Genomic DNA, 20800 nt, shown 5'->3' on the forward strand with positions numbered 1-20800 from the left:
ATCTTAGACTGAGTTGGATGCAGCAACTTTCCTGGCTTCTATCGCCTTCTTTTGACCCATTTAAACTGCTGGTCAACTTGGCAACCATGTACCTCATTGGACATGGTGTCTGATAGTGGATGCTATGGACTGGACTGGGCTATCCCGTACCGACATTTCATCGCTTCGCGACGGCTGTCGGTGTGCATGTGCTACCGTCTCTTCCCTACACGTGTACGCTTCGTCGGCGGGGGACTCGTTCTTGTTGAGGAACCTCTAGCCGGTAAGGGCCTTGTAGCCAAGCAAGGTACACACCTTCGCCTTCGCTTCTGTTGGCCTTGCTTTTTCCGCGTCACTCCTTCGCCTCAACTAAGTACTTGAGTGGTTGCAAGAGCTTCTCGCAACCAACTTGTCTCGTGACCTCCTTCCCTCCCAGACTCAACACTGCAGTTGTTCTGCCACATTTATTAAGGCGCCAGAGCTTAATCTGCTCCTCTACAACAGTCAACCTTTGATCTAGACTTCACTGTCTGTGACCTTTCTTCCCGTTTATTCTCTCATCGGCTTCTCTAGAGGTGATTCCTTTTTGTTTCAACCAGTCAAGTTGTCTTCCATATACCCCTTATCAAACAACTGATAAACATGCCTATTCTCGACATCACCAAGGATATCGCCGCGCTCTTTGAGCAGCAGGCTAAGGCTACCCCAGACGCTGTGGCCCTTGAAGATGAATCACGAACCTTTACCTATGCGGAATTGGACCAAGAGACGCAGACTCTTGCCGATCAATTGCGTCGAGATTATGGAGTCGGCAGAGATAGCCTCGTTGGTGTGCTCATGAGCCGAAGCGCCGACTACGTGATCGCTTCATTGGCAGCTCTTCGCGCGGGCGGTGCTTTCCTGGTACTTGAGCTCGCATACCCCTCTGGGCTCCTGCGCGATGTCATCCAGGACGCGAAGCCCTCAGTGGTTATCACTCAAAGCGCACACGTCAACCACATCAAGGCGGAAGTGCCTATCATTGTCATTGATGAGCCCAGTAAAACGACAGTCAATGGACACGCCAATGGCGAACTTTCGCCATTGCCTGCCAGCGATGATCTCGAACGCCTTATGTTCGTCTCATACTCTTCTGGCACCACTGGCCAACCGAAGGGCATCTGCAATCCCCACAGGGCAGCAGTGCTCTCATATGACCTCAGATTTGGTCTCAGCGATTTGCAACCGGGAGATCGTGTAGCTTGCAATGTGTTCTTCGTGTGGGAGATGCTTCGCCCCTTATTGCGGGGAGCGACTGTCTTTGCTGTTCCGGACAGTGCAAGTTACGACCCATCAGCTCTTGTCAACTTGCTCGAGTCTCGGCAAATCACAGACACGCTCATGACACCTACCCTTCTGGCAACCGTCTTGTCTCGTCACCCTGACTTGAGCAAGCGCCTGCCCAAGCTGCGGTCTCTCTGGTTGAACGGCGAGGTGGTCACAACTGACCTCTGCCGCAGGGGAATGAAGGCCCTGCCCGAAACCAGGTTTCTCAATGTCTACAGCGCTTGCGAGACCCACGAGGTCGCAGCCGGTGATATCAGCACATTCATTGACTTTGAAGCCCGTGTCTGCCCGGTTGGCCCACCGATGAACCCAGAAAACATCTACATCATGGACGAAGACGGTAACAGGGTTGGCAACAATATCAGCGGAGAGCTCTATGTGGGCGGCAACCTCCTGGCGCGGGGTTACCTCAACCTGCCAGAGACAACAGCCAAGGCATTCCACCCGGATCCCTTTGTCAACAAAGAAGGTGCACGCATGTACCGTACTGGAGATCTCGCTAGAGTCCTTCCCTCCGGTCTTCTGGAGATCACTGGTCGCGCAGGCGGTATGATCAAGACCCGTGGCTACACCGTTCAGCCAGGTGCTGTCGAAAACGCCATTGTGAAGCACTTGGCTGTGAGTGACTGCGCTGTCTCCTCTCACGGAGAAGGCCTTGAAAGACAACTTGTTGCCTATATCGTTCGCGACAACGATGACAAGCGGGGCCGAGGAGATGTGGTTATTGACGAGTCTGGATACAGCCCTGCAGCTAGACGTGTCCTTGGAGAGCATCTTGCTCTGTACATGCTTCCAACTTACTGGGTGGAGCTTGAACAACTCCCTACTCACGGCGTCTCCGGCAAGACTGATCTGAAGGCCCTGCCGCCGCCGCCAAGCCCGAAGCTTGCAGTCAATGGCGAAAAGGAGCAAAACACCAAGGTCAAGATCGAAACCGTCAAGAAGCTGTGGGCGGCTGCCCTCAACATGCCTGATAGTGCCATCACCGAGGAGCACGACTTCTTCGATATTGGTGGCCACTCCCTTGTTCTCGCAGACCTAGCAAACAGATTCGCTAAGGAGTTTGGGTTCCCGGTTCCGCTGGCACCTCTTGCGGGTACGCCAACACTGCAAGGACACCTGCAAGCGATTTGCGATGCTCGTGATGGTCACACGGCGGCTGTTCAAGCGGACCTCCCAGCCGTCCTTCGTGCTGATTCCATTCTGCCTGACGACATCCAATCCAACGGCACTCCTATGCGGCGTCTGAATGATGCTAATACCGTGCTCTTAACCGGTGCAACTGGATACCTCGGTGCCTTCCTTCTCAAGTATCTTGTGGAGACCACCTCGGCACACATTATCTGCCTCGTCCGCTTCACGGATCCTACCGACGAGATGCGTGCTGCTGGAATGGCTAGAATCCGAAAGAACCTGATTGATCTTGGCATCTGGGAAGACTCCTTACTCGACAGAATGGAGGTTCTGCCCGGAAACTTATCGCGAGAGCACCTCGGTCTTGCCCCAGAGGTTTATGATGACATCGTTTCCCGTGTTGAGGTCATCATTCATGCTGCTGCGACTGTCAACCTGGTTTATCCCTATGCTGCACTGAGAAGCCCCAATGTCGGAGGCACAAGAGAAATCCTACGCCTGGCGTCAAAGAGCGGTGCCACCCTTCACCACGTTTCCACAAATGGTGTTTTGACACCATCTGTTGCAGGCCACTCTGAAGACGCCATGGTTGACATTGACGATGTTCCCGACAAGCTGATCGACGGATATGGACAGACCAAGTGGGTGGCTGAGAAGCTGGTCTATGAGGCCGCTCGTCGAGGTATGCCGTGTAAGGTTTACCGCCCTGGTACGATCAGTGGTCATAGCAAGACAGGCTCATGTAACGCATGGGATCTTCTGAACGCCCTGATCGTCGAGTCGTTACACCTCAAGACGGCGCCGTATGTTGACCAATGGTTCGCCGAAATGACGCCTGTCGATTTCGTCAGCGCAGCTATCACGACTCTCGCCAACCACACCGACTCTGAGCAGTTGGTCTACCACCTTGGTGACCCCAACCCAGTGTCTGCGAACTACATCTTCGACAGCCTGAATGAGCTCGGTTTCCCGACCGAGCGCGTGCCCTGGGACGATTGGGTGGAGTTGTGGACCAAGAAGCGAGGTTTCGGCACTGCAGGCGACGTCCCTTTCACCGTTGACATCCTTCGTGGTGGTATGCCTACCGCAGAGACTCTCAAGGCTGTGACCGTCCTCAAGGACGAGGCTACGGCTCCCGCTTTGCTCAAGTACAACCTGCCTCGCCCCAAGATCGATACTGATCTACTCGAGACCTACACTCGACACTTCTGCGCGAGAGGCTGGCTCTCTCGACCTCCGCGCCGAGAAAACGCTAACGGAGCTACATCTCGCGTCAACAAGGGTCGTCTGGCTGGCAAGGTCGCCGTCATCACTGGTGCCTCTTCCGGCATCGGTGCAGCTGTTGCAGCTGGGCTGGCTAAGGAGGGCGCCCATGTCGCTCTTGCGGCAAGACGAACGGAAGCCCTGGAAGGTGTCAAGGCCAAGCTTGCTGGCACTGGCGGCAAGGTCCTCATTCACAAGACGGATGTGACGAAGAAGGAAGACGTTGAGTCGCTCATGCAGGCGGCAGCTGACAAGCTTGGACCGGTCGACATTCTGGTCAGCTGCGCCGGTGTCATGTACTTCACCATGATGGCGAACAACCAGACTGACGAGTGGGAGCGCACTGTCGATGTCAATTGCAAGGGTCTCTTGCACTGCTTGTCGTCTACGGTCCCTGGCATGCTGGGCCGAGGAAAGGGTCACATTGTAGCCATCTCGTCCGACGCTGGCCGCAAGGTCTTCCCCGGCCTGGGTGTTTACTCTGCTAGCAAGTTCTTTGTGGAAGCAACTCTGCAGAGCCTGCGTCTCGAGACGGCCGGTACGGGTCTCCGCGTCACATCTATTCAACCTGGCAACACGGCCACAGAGCTGCTGGGTATCTCTACAGACGCTGAGGCTATCAAGAAGTACGGCGAGCCTACTGGTGCCAAGGTCCTGGACGCCGAGGATGTAGCTTCTTCGATTGTGTACGCTCTGTGTCAGCCAGAACATGTTGCTGTCAACGAGGTGCTCATTGAGCCTAGAGATGAGCCTATTTGATCATCTCGGATCATCATTTGGCAGATAGATGGGAGGATAGAGGGGATAGGCTTGCTATTTTATGGTATATAATTGTGTTCCACGATCTGAATAATACATCAAATCGAATTTCAAATGCCTTCATGAATTCATTACACTTGTTGGCCATATGTAATCGAATTGTCCTGTAGCTGTCGAGGCACAATTCCTTAGGCTAATGGACGCAGAGTGGCAGATTCGCCTCAACTATTCCATCGAAAGCCTGCCGACCATTGAATTGTCACTTCTTTCCAAACATTCAATCTGAAAATCGGTCAATATTGCATCAGCTACGGCATATGTACGTCATTCCCCAAGCCTCCGAAGCACCCCGATAGCCGTACCGACCGGCGCGGCGGTACCGAATGTGAGTGAAATGTTGAAGGCAGTGGGCAAAAGCAGCAACAACGCTACTCTCCGTTAGGTCTCCATACATTCATACGGGTACACTCCAAGATGCTTTGGCCATGGGGTGATCGGATCAAAACATGGGATTTGACGATTGGCTAAAATCGAAATGCATCTGCGCTGCCCAGAAACCCCTGCAGCGTCTCCCCCATCGGGACCCCGCCGCAATCACTTGGCCCGGGGGCCGGGGCACCTGCTTCCCGCCAGATCCACCGTCCCACAGATTCCGAGAGGGAAGGAGGGCAAGCCAGGGATCAAGCCACAATCAGACGGTAAAGTGTGGCTTTTACAATGCTGTGGCTGCTCTTTTCCTTTTCACACCATTTACGCTAGAACGACCGCTAACCCTCGACATGGTGATATGGTGAAAGTGAGCGAGTGACAACCAACGAGTGCCATTTGAGAAACTTTGTTTTTGTTAATATACCTCACAAGTTGCAAGGATTTCTTTGTGAGCCTGACAACCGACTACAACGGAACTCTGCGGCACCAGGGTTGACTCACACACAGCTGGAAGGGTCGCCGATGTGTCAAGATGAGTGATGCGGAAAAAGTCGACGGGGCAGAAGGCATGATTTTCGAAATTCTAAAAAAGACCTTGGATGGCACAACTGCAGCTCGTCTCGGGAAACTGAGCGTTCCTAAGCGGAAACCCATCGATACACCAAATTACTATGCCGTCGCTTCGAGGGGTGTACTTCCTCATGTCACCCCAGATAACTTGAAGAAACATGCGCCCTTCAGTGGAGCGTATATGGCGCTCGAGGACTGTAAGCAGTTTAATCTAATCAATCTGTCCTAACCTGTCTATCATGGCGCGAAGCTAACTATCGACTAAAGTCATTGAGAAGAAGAACCCTTCAGCGCTTTCAATACCCTCGCCAGAAAAGAAGCCACTCCATACCTTTTCTTGCCTGCCCGAAAGCATAGCTACGGTTCTTGCTGCCAGGAGAAACCCAGCGGTTAAGACTCCCGTGGGCAATGGCGCAAAGTTCGTGGCCATCTTCACCTCGACCGGCTTCAGGAACCTCTCCACCGACGAGTACTGTGCGGCTGTCGAGACGCTGAAGCCTGATATCGCCATCGGCCCCGCTGATTTGTTTCACACGAGCACGATGCCGGCCTCAAAGAAGCTTGTTCGCATGGCTGAGCGGACCGAGGAATGGACCGATGTGTTTTTGACGGCCAAGAGGCGCGAACTTTTCAAGGCGTCTGGGGTCTCGGTGTTTGCGCCTGTTCTTGCGGTGCCGTACACCGTGCAGTGGGAGTATCTTCGCCACCTAGCAGATGAGGTCGTCGACTCGCTTTCGGGACTTGCTCTCTACGATGTTGATATCTTGCCCGATATTGAGGACCACCACAAATCCCTGGATTCTCTTCCTCGTCTGTCATTGCACATTCCCGAGACACCACAAGCTGTTCTCCGACAGATTTCCCTAGGAGTCGATATTTGCACGATACCATTCATCAACGCCATCTCCGACGCAGGTGTAGCGCTGTCCTTCACTTTCCCTCCACCTGAAAATCAAGGCAATGCTACCAAGCCTCTCGGCGACGACATGTGGGCTCCCGAAAACGAGGTGGCCATGGAACCCCTTTCCCAAGGCTGCAAGTGCTACGCCTGCACGACACACCACAGGGCCTTCCTCCACCACCTCTTGAACGCCAAGGAGATGCTCGGCTGGACGCTACTACAGATTCACAACCACCAGGTGATGGCCGACTTCTTCGCCGGTATCCGAGCGACCCTCGCAAAGGGCGCCGCTGAGTTTGAGGAGCAGTCGCAGCGCTTCGTCGCGGCGTACGAAGCGGAGCTGCCGCAGGGCACGGGGACGAGACCGAGGGCGAGAGGCTACCACTTCAAGGGCGAGGCGAATCCTAGCAGAATCAACCCGCCAGCTTGGGTTGACTACGCTGCGGACGGTGAGGGCGTCGCAGCCAAGGCAAACGGGGCGGCGGTAGCAGCGGAGGGTACGGAAACGCCGCTTGTGCCCGATCTGGGTTCGCTGGAACTTGAGGAGAAGGGGTTCGCTGAGGTCGCTGGCAAGAAGTAGTAGTCCGAGACAACGGACATTGTTCGCCTACGAAGGGCCCGATGAATGATCAGGAGCCATAGTGGTTATCACTCACAAAGCCAGCGAAATGGAGAGGCCTTAGTAGTGTCGAAATCATTAATCAAGCCACTTGAGACAAGACGAATTTCTTCTTCATCGGCCTCCCCTCTGTGTACCTCTCGAAAGTCAACAGCAGCTAAAACTATCGAGATAGGAACGCTGCTATCATCCAACACTCCAACATCAGACTCGTCACACGCCCCAGCTATTCCGTCTAAACGGGCTGCAATGCCTGGTATTTCGTTCCTGTTACATTGAATCTGCTGGAAGCCTGGCTGTTCATTCTCCTAACGAATTTACCATGGTGAGAGAAGCGGTACGCAAGCCACTTGAGGCTGCTCCTTGAGATATTGCAAAATCACCTTTCATGCCAATGCCAATGCCGGTGCTTGGTCATTTGTCACTCAATGCGAATCCGCGTCGTCGAACATCTACAACATTTTTAACACAAAGCAAAACCCTGAAATTGCGTTAAGCGACTTTGGCTTATGTACATCAACCCCGTTCTTCCGCAACTCATTGCCTCTCAACTGCCTTGGGCTCCCACGTACGAATCTTCGGCTTGACTCTGCACCAATTGTCAGCATTCCATCCTCAATTTGAAGTGATGACACTTCCGCTTACGTGTTGTATGGCTTGTAGGCTCCCGGGGTAGCCGTGAAGTTGGGAAGTACATGTGGCACTTCCCACTTGCGAGTCTTGGTCTGGAGAAGGGCGTCCTCGGTGGGCGGCTTGTCGACCATGTATCCCAACCAAGCGTGCCAGCCAGGCTCGACCTGCGCCGAGTCGTAGTCGTGCACCTTGAAGTCCACCCAGCGCGTACGCACTATTTGTTGCTTGTTAGCCCCACGGTCCTTCATTGTCAATTTGCTGGCGCTGTTCGCTTGGGGGTTCCATACGGGGGAGTTCGTCGTTGTTCTCGAAGTACTTGTTGCCGGCCTTATCCTCGCCTACAAGACGACCATGCTTGGTGTCACCGATGTACTATTCTCGAGCGTTAGAGGGGCAATTGCAATCGGGGGGTTGGGGAGGCCATGTACCAGCAATTGGCGGAAATAGTTCTAGGAGCGAAAGTTAGCGATGGCAGCGACAACGTTTGAACCAGGAGGATACATGCCTTGATTCCAACCTTGCGCAGGTTGGCGATTGTTCTTCCGGGGGTCGACATGGTGGCGGCTGGTCAATTGACCTCAAGAAGCTATCGATTGCTGTCGACAATGTGATTGAAGACCTGACGTTTGGGAAGGTTGAGCGATGCTGGTGCCAGAGTGGAGCTCTGGATTACATAAACTCGAAGGCAATTGGTCTTTGGACTCCCTGGCGCTCACGGCAACCCCCGCCGCCAATGACAGAGCTTCATGCACGCACCTTTGTCCCCAGAACTTTGGAACCTCGAAAGCTCTCCGTCTTTGGATGAACTTTTTTGGGAAGAGTACCTACTAGACATCTAGACGTGGCGGTGGAATACCAAACGACGAATACGATATGATTGTCCGTGGCGTGTCGCGGTGCTCTACCAAGCTCAAGCTCCCATTTGCCCGAACGAACATTACACGCGCTCAACCGCAATGCCGACAATTCGCGACGCCTGCCGCTGGTACCCCAACGGCTTCAGGCTCCGGTAGCGCAGCTGGCATGCTTGCGCCGTTCGCGAACGAACTCGATAGGATTGCACCTTCTTTCAGCATCAACGGCTCCCAGATTAAGATTATCAGAACGCCGGCCGATTTCTACGAGACATTAAAGGTGTGCATTACGAACGCGCGCAGCACTGGCTATGGGTTTGGGGACTAATACGGGGTGTACATTAGGAGCGGATACGGAATGCAAAGAAGAGGATCTTCCTGTCAACGTTATACATCGGAAAGACAGAGAAAGAGTTGGTCAGTTTATATTGCACGCGCATGGGTTGGAACAGGTTCTGACGGTGGTCATGTCCAGATTGGGACCCTACACGAAGCTCTGCGAAACAACCCTGAGCTGAAGCTAAGCATTCTGACGGACGCCCTACGAGGCACGCGTGAGGAGCCGAATCCGTCATGCGCATCACTTCTCGCACCACTCGTATCGGAGTTTGGCCCAGATAGAGTGGAAATCCGCATGTACCACACACCAAACCTGACGGGGTTGAGGAAGAAGTACATACCAAAGCGCATCAACGAGGGCTGGGGCCTACAACACATGAAGCTATATGGCTTTGATGACGAAATTATTCTCTCTGGGTATGGAGCTGCTGCAAGGATTTCCGAGTTGGGACTGAGACTAACAACCATGTAGGGCGAACCTCTCATCAGACTACTTCACGAACCGACAAGATCGTTACCACCTCTTTTCCTCCAAGGAGGTGACCGACTACTTCTGGAACATCCACCAGGGCGTATCCTCTTTCAGTTTTCTCGTTGAGCCTTCGCAAGAACCTGCTGGCTTCGCCCTGACCTGGCCTAAGTCTAACCCCGCGCCGTCTCCCCTTAAAGAGCCGAAGCAGTTCATCGGCACCACGACTCCTGCCCTCAATGCTCTGATTTCGCCCACGCAAGCAGCCTCTGCGGATGTGGGCAAAGACACCAAGGTCTACATGCTTTCCCAACTCACACAGCTCATGAGCCCAAACACCTCTACAGAGCTTCCTGCCGTCACTCATGTACTATCAACACTTGGGAAGCCCGAGTACGCCGGCTCGTCGTGGACCTTTACCGCAGGTTACTTCAACCCTGCGCCGTCACTGACCAAGCTCCTGCTGTCGACGGCATCACAAAGCAATGTCGTCATCACCGCCTCTCAGCAGGCAAACGGTTTCTACCAATCCCCAGGCGTGTCTGGACTCTTGCCAGGCGCCTACACTCTTCTCGCGCGCCGTTTCGTCCGCGCCGTCCACGAACGCAAGCTCGACGACTCAATCGCTCTTAAAGAGTGGCGCAAGGGAACGATCGGCGAGCCCGGCGGCTGGACATACCATGCCAAGGGCCTCTGGATCACACTGCCGGGAGAACAAAACCCATCAATTAGTATTGTGGGAAGTTCCAACTATACCAAACGCAGCTATACCCACGATCTTGAGGCTGGTGCCATGATCCTCACAAAGGACGAAGACCTCAAGAAGCGCCTCGGCGAGGAGCAGACGTGGCTCCAAGATCACGCAGAGCGAGTAACCCGTGAGGACTTTTCCAAAAATGAGAGGCGGGTTGGCATCCAGGTGAGGATAGCCATGTGGATCGCCCAGGCCGTGGGCGGTGCCTTGTAAACTTTCGGCCGTGTAAGATAGATAGACTTGGAGCTACCTGGACTCTGTTCGCGGAAGTCTGCCGTGAGAGCTCTTGTGTACGACCTGCATAATAAAGATACCCATCCCTTTGATTGTCAGTTGTCATCTGTTGTGTTAAAGAGTTGAACCACTTGTTGAAAGCTGCGGCAAACTCGTGCGTCCTGAAGAACATCGTGAGCAGTGAAAATGACAGAATCAATGACTAGGGAAGAAACAAAGCTGCCTTAAGTTAGGGAGAATCAGAAGAATGTGGATAGATGCATAAGAAAAGCAAAAGTTTCCGAAACCGAGAATCGAACTCGGGGCTATGCCTAACCTCTCACAGAGATGAGAGGGCATCATGTTGGCCACTACACCATATCGGATGTTGTTGAGAAACGCCATCGATATTGGGGTCCTGTAGCTAGCCAGCTAGTTGAGCTTGTCAGAGCCCGGATTTTACAGCGATGCTCCAGTGCTTCGACGCCTCAACAGCCAAACTTCCAGGGCCCTACAGCGCTATAGCACCTAAAACCCAAGCACGCCCCCAAATCCCGCGCCGCCGCGCAGGGCAGCGATCGAATCGGAAAAACTGGATTTGCAATTATTCCGCGAACCGCAGCGATTGGTTCATTTGGCCGTGCACTCGGCGGGTACGCGGACCTCCCACACACCTTGCAGCCCGTCACCACCGGGGGAAGCTTCACATCGTATCTCGAATTGTCACGGCCCAATCCAATCGAACTACTCACCCCAATTCTACGTCCCGGCGGACAAAGCGGCCCACCTTCGTCAATCGACTTACCAACACTCACCCTCGAGACGAAACACACATATTCACCGCGACAATGGTTGGCAGGGTCCTCTTCTGGAGTGGCTTCGGTGCGTGATACCTCCCTCCCCCCTTCATCAGGCGACGATAATCTACGGAATGGATCTCCCGGTTGCCATGGAGGCCAATTGGTTCGGATTCACGAGAGAATAGTCACAAGCTCCTTTTTCGCCACTGAAAACACGGGAAACTTCAAGACGTAGTCCACTAACATTCGACGTTCAACCCAACAGGCTTCGCCGTCCGCTTCTGGCAAATGGGCATTGAAATGCGCCCCTTCTTCAACAAGGAGTCCCTCTGGGTTTACCCCGTCTACATGCTCGGCGGTGGCAGCTTTGGCTACTGGCTACAGGGCGTCGACGAGAGGCAGTCGTCCATCCTCAGCGAGCGCAAGTCCATCCTGCTCGAGAAGCGCGCGAGGGCGGCGGCGCGCAAGGAGGCAGAGCAGTCATAGACGACTACGGAATTTCAAGAGTGGACGAAAATCATCGACAAAAGAGAGAGACAGAGAGAGGGGGGGCAGAGACCAGACCCAAAGGCTTTCTGGCGGAGACAAGCTTTGTGACGCCCGTCTGAGTGAGGAAGAGGCAGATGGGGACCGGTCAATTCGGGTGTCGATTCGGGGCCTCGAGGAATCATTCTCGTTCTAGAGGGGGAACTGGGATTGCGCGGGAACTGATTAGGACGCCAATTGGGAAATCCCTTCAGAGTCCCTTTGTATATGTTACGTAGAAAGAAGGGGAGGCTTAATTGACGCCGTAAAAGTCATTGTTATCTACAGTGCCATCCCTAAGGCATCCCTATCATCAAGTTGGGCTTAGGACGTGCTCCAGAACTGCTTCTCATGCTTAATTGATCTATGGTGCAACCTCAATCGAGCTTTCATGACTGGTATCTATCTAAGTGGGTCACCGCAGCAGGACCCCTCGCCCCCCTCAAGACTTTCCCCATGGCTGCTACAAACACCACCTGCCCCATTTCTACGCCCGTGCTCTACAACTCCTCCAGCTTTCGGAGAATGGCAGGCACAGACACAGGCGACGTGATGCCCAGTTCGGTGACGACGACTGAGATGTGGCGGTCACGGGTGGTGTCAAAGAGCAGTCTGAAAGCCTCCTCGGTGTTCTGCTCGGGATCGATCTCGTTATACGTGAGCGAGTCCATGGCGACCCTCTCGGTAAAGTTGATGGTCTCGCTAAGAGCCATGACCCGAATACCCTGATCAGCCGCTGTAATGGCAATATCGCTCGTGCCGGCCCTGGCGTACATGGCGCCGTTACTGAACATGGCCTCCGCGCCGACCAACACGCGCGACGTATCACGGAGATGATCCCGCATGGCGCTCAGGTCGGGGCTATAGGCCACCTCAACACCCTGCAAGGCGCGCAGCCGCTTCGCGAGGTCACGGCCGGTGCTCTGAAAAGGGTCATCGACGACGGTGACGGAGAATCTCTTGCCGTCTGCGTGGGCCTGGCGGAGGGCGCGCTCGACGAGCGGGTGGTGGGCGTACGTCAGGACAACTTCGCCGTCGGCGATGTTGTCAGCCGCGGTCTTGACAATAACGAAGTCGGCGAGGGTGATGCGCTCGCGGATGAAGTTGTCGACGGACTCGCGGAGGAGCTTCTTGGCCTCAAAGTCGGGCAGATCAATGTCGATCTTGCTGACCTGGAGCTTGAGCCAGCGGACGGCATTGCCCATGGAGAAGCACATGGGTCTGCATGCCGAGAGGTACTCGATCTGAGGGTTCAGGATGTGTGATGTGAAGTGGCGCGAGAATGTGTTGCCCGGGGGTGTTGTGTAAGAATCAATCACCTGATTCAATGTTAGAAGACTCACACTTGATATTGGGTTCAGACAAGGGGCCGTAGTTGGCTTACCTTCTTGAATGCCAACAGAGTCGCCTCTAGTCTTGTAGTACTGTCGGTAATCGCAAACGCGCTCATCTGCTGGCCCAGAGCCAGAACTGCCGGATGGACGTCCTTATCGACCTCCGTCATGTGTATCCTCTTGGCCATAGACAGGTGACTGAAGCACTCGGGGACCTTGGGCCTGGTGTCCTTGGGGATCGCGACCGGAACGGCCTTGACCGCAGGGCCGCCTCGAGCTCCACCAGCGCCCTGAGGACCATCTTGTCGGGGTTTTGACTTTCCTCCTTTTGCCTCTCCTCCTCCGGTCTGCTGAGCTCCTCCCTGGCCAGGCGGTGGTGCTGGTTGCGCCTCCTTGGCCTTTGCTCTTCTCGCCGCCTTCTCAGCCTTTGCCTTTGCCTTCAGCTCGGCACCTGACAGCTTCTTCTCGCCTCCCTCTGCTGCTGGGGCAGCTGGCGCGTCCTTCTTTTGCGCTCCGCCATCTTTCTTGGCAGTTTGCTGAGTCTTTTTGTCTTCGACAGCCTTAGGCGGCTCAGTGTTTGGTGTCTCTGTCGCCATTGCTCCGTCCCTCTTCCCCTATTTTGCGTTGCGAAATTTCTCTGGTGGGCTTGGTTCAGTTTAGACCGAAAGTCGTGTAGAATCGGATCGTTTGTGTTGGATTTAGGAGCGTTTGTCGAGACTCCTTCGGGTTGGCGGTCGGAGTTTCCTTTGATCGAGTCAAAAAGGCTGAGAAGTTTTGGAGGGTTGAGTCACAGGGGTTTGCAAGGCGGGATGCGACGGGTGCCCCGCGCTAAAAGCTCGCTAAAGCTTACCTGCATGGTGCGGGGAGTGACGTTCTTGGTTGTGGTGCCAATCACCGCTCAACGGTGCAAATGATTGCTGGAGCCACCTTAATGAACAAAGCTTGTCCTTCTCTTTCAGATATGTATGAATCCCATGAGAAACACATACAGGGACTTCTCAACTACCCCAAGGTAGACTAAGACATAAGAATGCCGGGCTGAAGAAGGCCAATTGTACTACATGGTCGCACTGTGAAAGATTAACAAGCACTAGCTTTCTTCCTATTCCTCTTGGAAGAGTGCTAAACAAGTATCGCAAGGCTCTGCGGAGCACCAATCCATTAGATAGTCATTCTAGTCACATGTTGCTTGTAACTTGATTCCAGAGATATATTCGCAAGAGTTCCGTAATCATATGGTACGCTGCGAGCTGTTCAATTCAGTTTGTTACTCTGTCGCAAAGAGCAGCGATTTAATGTAATCTCAAAGTCCAGAGGACACATAATTTGCTGACGAGGAACGAGACACAAAAATTATGGCCGCTCTATTCGGACAATACGACCCTTTCTACTATTTTCCTATGATACAAGCCTTCCAAGGAAGTTCTGATGTACAGGCCAACACCGACTCTGTCCAAATCGTAGGTGCCGTCTCATGGAGTAAGCAAGCACAGCTCAACCACCCCGATTCTCAAGCAGCCCGCCACTACATCAGGTCGATGTTTCCGGCGCAGCCTCTACAGCCGGGGCTTCTGGTGCAGGGGTAGCCTTAACTGCGGGCTTCGCTGTCGATTCCAGGTGCAGCCTCATGACCTTACGCGGTTGCCCCTCGGCTTCCTTGTACTCCCTGGCGCCCGCAACCTCCGCCACAGCATCCCGGACCTGCTGCACAAGCGCGCCAGCTTCTTCCAGTGTAGCGATTCTGCTATTCTTCTTCTTCGCAAAAATGACTTCAACCTTGTACCCCTTTTCCAGAAACGTCTTCATCTGCTTCATCTTATGGCCCATGTCGTGCGGCGCGATGGCCCAGTTGAGCTCAAGCTCCTTGACCCTCGCTAATCTGCGCGCGTTATCCTTCTTGGCCTTTTGCAGTGCCCTCTCCTTCTCCTTCTCGGCGACCTTGTCGACGATGCGGCAGATTGCAAACGGCGGCTGGCCTGGCGCGGGGCGCGGGGGCGGTCTGGAGACCATTCGGAGGGATTGCGTCTCAGGGTCGAGCGACCTTAGGAACGTTCGGGTGTTATGCGGGCCGGTGAGCTTGTTGTTCTCGTCGACGACCATGACTTCACGATCGGAGATCGCCCTGTCCTGGGGAAGCTGGCCTGGCTTGGCAGCAGCGTCGCCGCCGGGTACTTGTCCTGATGGCGATGGCTTCTTCTTTTTGAATCGGGGAATCAGGGCGGCGTGGCGTGAGAAACCTTGTAGCGGCGGTGACAGAATTGTTGGTAGGGTCCTAGAGACTGGGCTTAGGAGAGCGCTTCGTCGCGAAATCGATTCCACCTTTTCAAAGGGCGAGACGAAGACCCTATACAGGGCCGTCCTGCTGTTGTGCAGGCATTGTGTGATCCTCATGTTTGCTCGGGGATCCCGTTCTTTGGTAAGATGGCCGTCTCGGGGTTTCAGGAGTGTCGGTTCGGGCACGAATCTGTCAGTCTCACTCTTGTTGTACGGTTGCCGTTTGGAGCTGGACCTGTGATTGCAAGTTGCAGAATTGAGGAATAGAGACAGGCGAAAGACACATGGGGTCTTTGGTAACTAAGGCAGCTCTCCCACCAATCACACATCACAATCCTATGCGACGAGCTTTCGATGGTCCAAGCTCCCGCGGAACGCCGGCTCCGTGTGTCTTGTCACTTTCACACCCCGTCTTAACGTCCTGAATCACCAAAGATCAAACATTCAGGCAATCGATACACTGCAAGTCCACAGACACAGTAGTCCTAGCAAAATGGCAGGAAAGCCTCTCCGTCTGGCCATGAACGTAGGCAAAACCTTGGCTCTTAGTCATGTCATGATGGAATATGGCTTCTTCATGGGCCCAGCATCGGGACCGTCCATGCTTCCAACATTTCAAGTGGCAGGCGAATCAATTCTAGTCGATCATCGTTATCGTTACGGTCGCAACGTACTTGTTGGCGATTTAGTTCACTTCAAGATTCCAATCTTCCCAGAATCCGATGGCATCAAACGCGTGATAGGTATGCCTGGCGACTACGTTATGCTAGGCAGCCCTGATGCAGAGAAGCAGAAGATGATACAGGTAACGACATCTAGGTCATCGCCCAACCGGAAACCCTTGCTAAGAATATCTGTGTAGGTTCCTCAGGGTCATTGCTGGGTTGTGGGTGATAATCTCGAAGCATCGAGAGATTCGCGATTGTATGGCCCAGTGCCTTTGGCTCTGATCAGGGGAAAAGCTGTCAATAAGCCATGGTGGCTATCGCTTCTCTCCCCTGGAGGGACAGCTGAGAACGGGCTTCGCGATGTCTAAGATGGCCGGGAGTGAGTGGCGCACAAGATTCAAGAGCAACTGTGCCATGTCATAAATACGATACAAGAAAGACGCGAAAGTTGGCGACGGAAGACTCCGTAAGCTGAATTCGTCACAGATTGTGAGTTGTTCTTCCAATCCTCTAAAGTATGATCCTAATTACAACGGGTAGGGGAGCCAATGGCACCAGATAAAAGCTCATCAAGCCTGTTAAAAGGCCGAATAATATGAGACACGGACGACCCGACAAACGAGCCATGATGCTTGGTACAAAGTAAAGGGTTCGGGTCTTCCTGATAGGAGAAACTAGCCCGCCCCTCTTGCGGCATGATCTCGCCAGTGAGGGCAGGCACGCCAAAATAAACGCTCCTTCAAAATGCTTCTACGCCGAAATATAAACTCAACGTAACAACCGAATCTCATTCTGCATGACCAACGCCAAAACACCACCGACCATAAACCCCAGACCCCTCGGTCCTACTGTAGTACCCTGCTAGGGAAGTTGGAGAATGAAATAATGTTGCAAAATGCCCTGCAGAGGTCATGGTTTAACCTTCAATGTGAGACTTCGAGCCGCTCTGGCCAAGAAGCTCGAGACACCGCTGTGCTAAGTTGACAACTTCGCCTTCATCGTCGTCTTCGAATTCGTTGTCCGGCTCGATCTGACGGTTGGCGATCTCCTTGATCTGATCAACAATGTCTTGTGCTTGGCCAATTAACTGAATGAGGTTTTTGTCCTCGGACTCGAGCAACTGAAGCAAAGTCCAGATTGCTATGTGCTGGAACGTAGCATCGCCGCTCTGGAGGAATCTTGTCAAGTATCCGTGGATACCGCCGTTGGGTTCTTTCCAATCCTGAACGAAGACTGCGTAGTCTCCCACTATTGAGGTGTTAGATCAAAGTTTAACACGGTATGATGGAGCTGAACAAACCTTTCGAAGAGAGATTTCCAAGAGCTGCAGCGCTGTTGCCCTGGACTTCGATGCTAGGTGAATGAGTGAGAGGAATAAGAACTTCAAAGACGCCGAGGTTGAGAAGATGAGACTTGAGCTCATCGCTAAGAGCCAAAACAGCAATCGCAGCGGTCATCTCGGACTGAACGGTAACCGGCACATCGAGGACGAGCTGCTTGCACTTTTGAACTGCGCCGGCATCAAGGACGAGGGCCTTGTTACGATCAGAGCTGGCAGCGAGGTTCCTAAGGGTTGAGATGGCGTGGCACTGGATCTCTTCGTTCTCGGTAGAGCCCAATAAGTCGACAAGGGGCTTCAGGAAACCGGCTTCAATGATGGGCGACTCATTGAGGGGGTGGATCGAGATGTTTCGTATGCAGGCGACGGCCGAAAGAATTAAGGGGAGGTAGGATGAAGACAGGAGTCGAAGCAAAGGCGCGAGACCGTTTGATCGCACAATATCGAGTTGGTACTTCTCGTCAGAAGCAAGGTTGCGAAGAGCGAGCGCTGCCTGGCACTGAACCTTAGGTGATGATGAATCCATAAGCGTGACCAGCGACGAGACGAGCTTGGACTCAGTCTGGGCAAGTTTGCGTCGGTTGTTAGCATCGACTGCAATGTTGCTGAGAGCCGTCGTGCAGTAGTACTGGACGTCGACGTCAGATGAAGAGAGAAGCTGGACAAGAACCGGAATTGCGCCGGCGTTAACGAGTTGCTGGCGGTTCTCGTCTATCGTCCTGGTTAGTTCAGAGTTCAAATTTGCGAGATAAAAACGCCTTGCCTGAATGTGTCATATTTAGCAAAGCTCCAGTCGCGTTTCTCTGAACCCGCATGTCCCGCGACTTTGCCAGCCTCGTCAGAGGACCCAAGGCGCCAGAGCGCGCAATCTTCGCCTTGTTCTCCTCATGTGTGGCCAAATTTGTGATACATCCAACTGCGTTGCACTGTACCTCAACATTCGGCGACAACATTTGCCTAATGAGTGGCGTGAGTCCGCCGAGCTGGACAATCAGAACCTTGTTTTCGGCTGATAAATCGAGTCAGTATCTACTCTGCAGTCTTGCCTGTTACGCTTCACTCACTGTTGACCGCGAGATTTCCTAGCGCCGCGCTGGCGGCACGCTGCACCTCAATATCGGGGCTTTGCAAGAGGAAGAGGATCGGTTCGAGAGTATCACGATCGACCTCGCGAACATCTGGAGCAGCTTGTCAGCATATCTACGCCAAATGCTACGTCGCAAATGGCATCCTCAATGTGATCCTTTAATCGACTACAAGGCTAGAGGACGTACCTCGCTCTGTGATTTCGGCAAAAGTCAGGCTTGCGCTCCGTTGCAAGTCGATGTTTTCGGAGAAGACGAGGGTGCTGAGAGCTCGAAGGGGTTCGCCTGAGAAGAAATCGGTTTCACCCCGCTGAAACAACGTCAGTATGGAAGGTCGACGAAATAGACCATGACGAAAAAAGCACATACGTTTTCGAGATACTGGAGAAGGTCGGCAACGGCTTCTCTTTCGCTATCGGCGAGGACTGGTTCGTAGAGACCATCGCGGGCTCTCCCTACATGATCACCCATTAGCTTTGGCGATGTAGTCGGCATGACGATGGAAAGCTAATACCTCCGCAACATGACTGGCAGGCTCCCATGGCCGAAGTGGGCTACAAAGGCCGATGTTGATGATATCGAGACTCGATGTCGAGGTGGTGGTCGAGAAAGTCGGGCCTTGTTTGTTTGGATGGGGCTTCTCTTCGCAACACGAACGGTTTGACCGCCCGACGACCAGAGGGATGCGGAGCCTGTGGTGACTCTGGCCACTGGATAGCAGTGTCGATTTGACGATGGAGCTAGTCTGAGAAGCAGATTTTGATGCAAGTCGATGGTCAGCGAATTGCGACGGTCGGTTCTAGCGGGTGGGAGAGGCCCGAATATTAGTCGGTTGATGGGCGATAGAGTCGGTCAAGTGAGGTTTTGGGAAGAAAGCGACGGCTGCTCCAGTTGTCTCTCGCGGAGCAATGACCCAGGATCAGGTTGCAGCAGCCCGCAGCAGCAATCGGAGAAGCAGCACTGGGCCTTTTTGAGGTTAGTGGGGACAGGAACGACCAGAGAGTGCATAGGTACCAAAGTGCTAGTAGCAGTCACCAAGCAACCAGCAAATGGAAAGCAAAGCTGCCCTGCTCGGAAAGCGTCAGACAGCATGGACAGCACAAAACAGCGGTGCACTCTGCATACCTCACCTCTGGGGTGGGCTTCCACGCTTCGTACCGCGCCAGCACTGCCAGCAGCTTCAGCAGCAGCTCCAGCACAACGAAGCAAATGCCCGTGGAGCCCAGTGGGACTGGTGACCTTGAACCTGCAATCTAACTTGTTTCGGCCTAGAGGCTTTCAAAGGGACCCAGTGCAAGAGGTACGTAGCGAGTGTACCTGCAGCGTCGTCCGGCTTTTACTCGTGCTGTGAGTGGACGGTTGTTTGTTTCTGCGACGAGACGTGGAAAAAGAGAAGGACCCCACCCACCGCCTCACTCTTCCAACTTCGCACCGCCGCTGCAGCCAGCAAGACTTTGGAGGGCCAATTCCTACCTTACTCCTAGGACCTCCTGCATTCCTCTCCTCCTCCTCCTCCTCCTCCTCCTCCTAGGCTTCTCTTCCATGTCTCTTCCCTCGGGCGGACCTGCCGCGGGAAGCCTCGAGCTTGATCGGGAACAACGAGCACGGACCATCTTGCTACCCTTCCACCACTTTTTATGCCTTCACATGTGGGAACTAAATTCAACAAGCGTCTCCCATGAAGGGAGGAGTTTGTCACCTTGTGTTGTGCACCCGCCTCATCTTGCATCGAGATTTCTTTCCTTTTATCCAGATGAGCGCCTGCAGTGTGCGGCGGCCGGTCCGGGGTGACAGCATTCCCGGAACTACGCTAGCGACGTTGTGGCTTGAATTTGACATGACTCTACGTACTACGTACGGATATTTCTGCGCCGTCGTACCTAAGGTTACCTTTGGGTGAGTGGTTGACAGCCTTCCATGGGATTCTCTATGGAGGACTGTGGTGAAGACCATCTCCAACTTTCACATGGCTGACTATCTACCCACCAAGCCAACCACAATGTGCACCTGAGCGATCGTGACATTGCTCTTATCTGGGAATGCACGCATTCCTGGGGTCGCATTGAAATGTGACACAGGTAAGGTAGCTTACGTTGCTTCACGATACACCACCTCATGACCGCCCGTTCCGTGATTTGGCCTTCCTATCTGCCTGGCCTAAAGCCAAGCTCCAGATGAGCGCGAACCAGATACCTAGGTCTCAACGTGCAGACGTTCCCTACAGCACACTCAACTGTGGTACTTGGCGATAGCAGCCAAGTTGCCAAGCGCTTTGGAGTCAGAAATCCAGGGTCCAGTCACACGCAATTACAATGGCCGCTTTGATCCTGTGCCTTGTACTTATACATACCGAGTATCCGTAGAGCTGGGTAGAGAGCTTCTAACCGGCGCCTTCGACTTTCATTTTGTGATGCTTTGGCGATGCAAAACGAAAGTAGATAGAAGAACACAGGGGATTTTGTCCTATTATCTTCCGTCTGATCAAGTAAGTATCATGTGCGGTGTCGGCCACGTACCTAACCTATATGGAATG

At 53.6% G+C, this 20800-nt stretch overlaps 9 protein-coding genes and 1 non-coding gene across 10 annotated transcripts; 5 read left to right on the forward strand and 5 right to left on the reverse strand.

The window, feature by feature from the left end:
• Window positions 1-621: 621 nt before the first annotated feature.
• Window positions 622-4461, forward strand: CLUP02_07895 (AMP-binding enzyme; the record flags this gene model as incomplete). Its single annotated transcript, XM_049286887.1, has 1 exon — window positions 622-4461. One exon carries the CDS (start codon window positions 622-624, stop codon window positions 4459-4461), a length of 3840 nt encoding a protein of 1279 aa, XP_049144030.1.
• Window positions 4462-5016: 555 nt separating this feature from the next.
• CLUP02_07896 (tRNA-guanine transglycosylase) lies at window positions 5017-6941 on the forward strand (the record flags this gene model as incomplete). The annotated part of the gene is made up of 3 exons (XM_049286888.1): window positions 5017-5159; window positions 5398-5657; window positions 5728-6941. Coding segments are annotated over 3 exons (1617 nt in total), but the record flags the coding sequence as incomplete, so codon positions are not given.
• Window positions 6942-7517: 576 nt separating this feature from the next.
• Window positions 7518-8169, reverse strand: CLUP02_07897 (NADH ubiquinone oxidoreductase subunit NDUFA12; the record flags this gene model as incomplete). Its single annotated transcript, XM_049286889.1, has 5 exons — window positions 7518-7569; window positions 7626-7827; window positions 7901-7985; window positions 8042-8062; window positions 8131-8169. The coding sequence occupies 5 exons, from the start codon at window positions 8167-8169 to the stop codon at window positions 7518-7520; spliced, it is 399 nt and encodes a 132-aa protein (XP_049144032.1).
• A 317-nt stretch (window positions 8170-8486) lies between these two features.
• Window positions 8487-10242, forward strand: CLUP02_07898 (uncharacterized protein; the record flags this gene model as incomplete). The annotated part of the gene is made up of 3 exons (XM_049286890.1): window positions 8487-8747; window positions 8943-9223; window positions 9279-10242. 3 exons carry the CDS (start codon window positions 8487-8489, stop codon window positions 10240-10242), a joined length of 1506 nt encoding a protein of 501 aa, XP_049144033.1.
• Window positions 10243-10541: 299 nt separating this feature from the next.
• On the reverse strand, window positions 10542-10628 carry CLUP02_tRNA136. Its single transcript has one exon. It is a non-coding gene; the product is annotated as a tRNA-Glu (tRNA).
• A 462-nt stretch (window positions 10629-11090) lies between these two features.
• Window positions 11091-11528, forward strand: CLUP02_07899 (NADH2 dehydrogenase subunit 14K; the record flags this gene model as incomplete). The annotated part of the gene is made up of 2 exons (XM_049286891.1): window positions 11091-11124; window positions 11308-11528. The coding sequence occupies 2 exons, from the start codon at window positions 11091-11093 to the stop codon at window positions 11526-11528; spliced, it is 255 nt and encodes an 84-aa protein (XP_049144034.1).
• A 539-nt stretch (window positions 11529-12067) lies between these two features.
• On the reverse strand, window positions 12068-13757 carry CLUP02_07900 (initiation factor 2 subunit family protein; the record flags this gene model as incomplete). Its single annotated transcript, XM_049286892.1, has 3 exons — window positions 12068-12886; window positions 12952-13515; window positions 13752-13757. 3 exons carry the CDS (start codon window positions 13755-13757, stop codon window positions 12068-12070), a joined length of 1389 nt encoding a protein of 462 aa, XP_049144035.1.
• Window positions 13758-14431: 674 nt separating this feature from the next.
• Window positions 14432-15292, reverse strand: CLUP02_07901 (translation initiation factor IF-3; the record flags this gene model as incomplete). Its single annotated transcript, XM_049286893.1, has 1 exon — window positions 14432-15292. One exon carries the CDS (start codon window positions 15290-15292, stop codon window positions 14432-14434), a length of 861 nt encoding a protein of 286 aa, XP_049144036.1.
• Window positions 15293-15668: 376 nt separating this feature from the next.
• CLUP02_07902 (uncharacterized protein) lies at window positions 15669-16211 on the forward strand (the record flags this gene model as incomplete). The annotated part of the gene is made up of 2 exons (XM_049286894.1): window positions 15669-15980; window positions 16038-16211. The coding sequence occupies 2 exons, from the start codon at window positions 15669-15671 to the stop codon at window positions 16209-16211; spliced, it is 486 nt and encodes a 161-aa protein (XP_049144037.1).
• A 548-nt stretch (window positions 16212-16759) lies between these two features.
• On the reverse strand, window positions 16760-18738 carry CLUP02_07903 (vacuolar protein 8; the record flags this gene model as incomplete). The annotated part of the gene is made up of 6 exons (XM_049286895.1): window positions 16760-17091; window positions 17144-17901; window positions 18008-18191; window positions 18247-18360; window positions 18457-18577; window positions 18637-18738. The coding sequence occupies 6 exons, from the start codon at window positions 18736-18738 to the stop codon at window positions 16760-16762; spliced, it is 1611 nt and encodes a 536-aa protein (XP_049144038.1).
• Between the last annotated feature and the right edge of the window lie 2062 nt (window positions 18739-20800).

This window comes from Colletotrichum lupini, chromosome 4 (assembly GCF_023278565.1).
Source record: "Colletotrichum lupini chromosome 4, complete sequence".
Taxonomy (NCBI): domain Eukaryota; kingdom Fungi; phylum Ascomycota; class Sordariomycetes; order Glomerellales; family Glomerellaceae; genus Colletotrichum; species Colletotrichum lupini.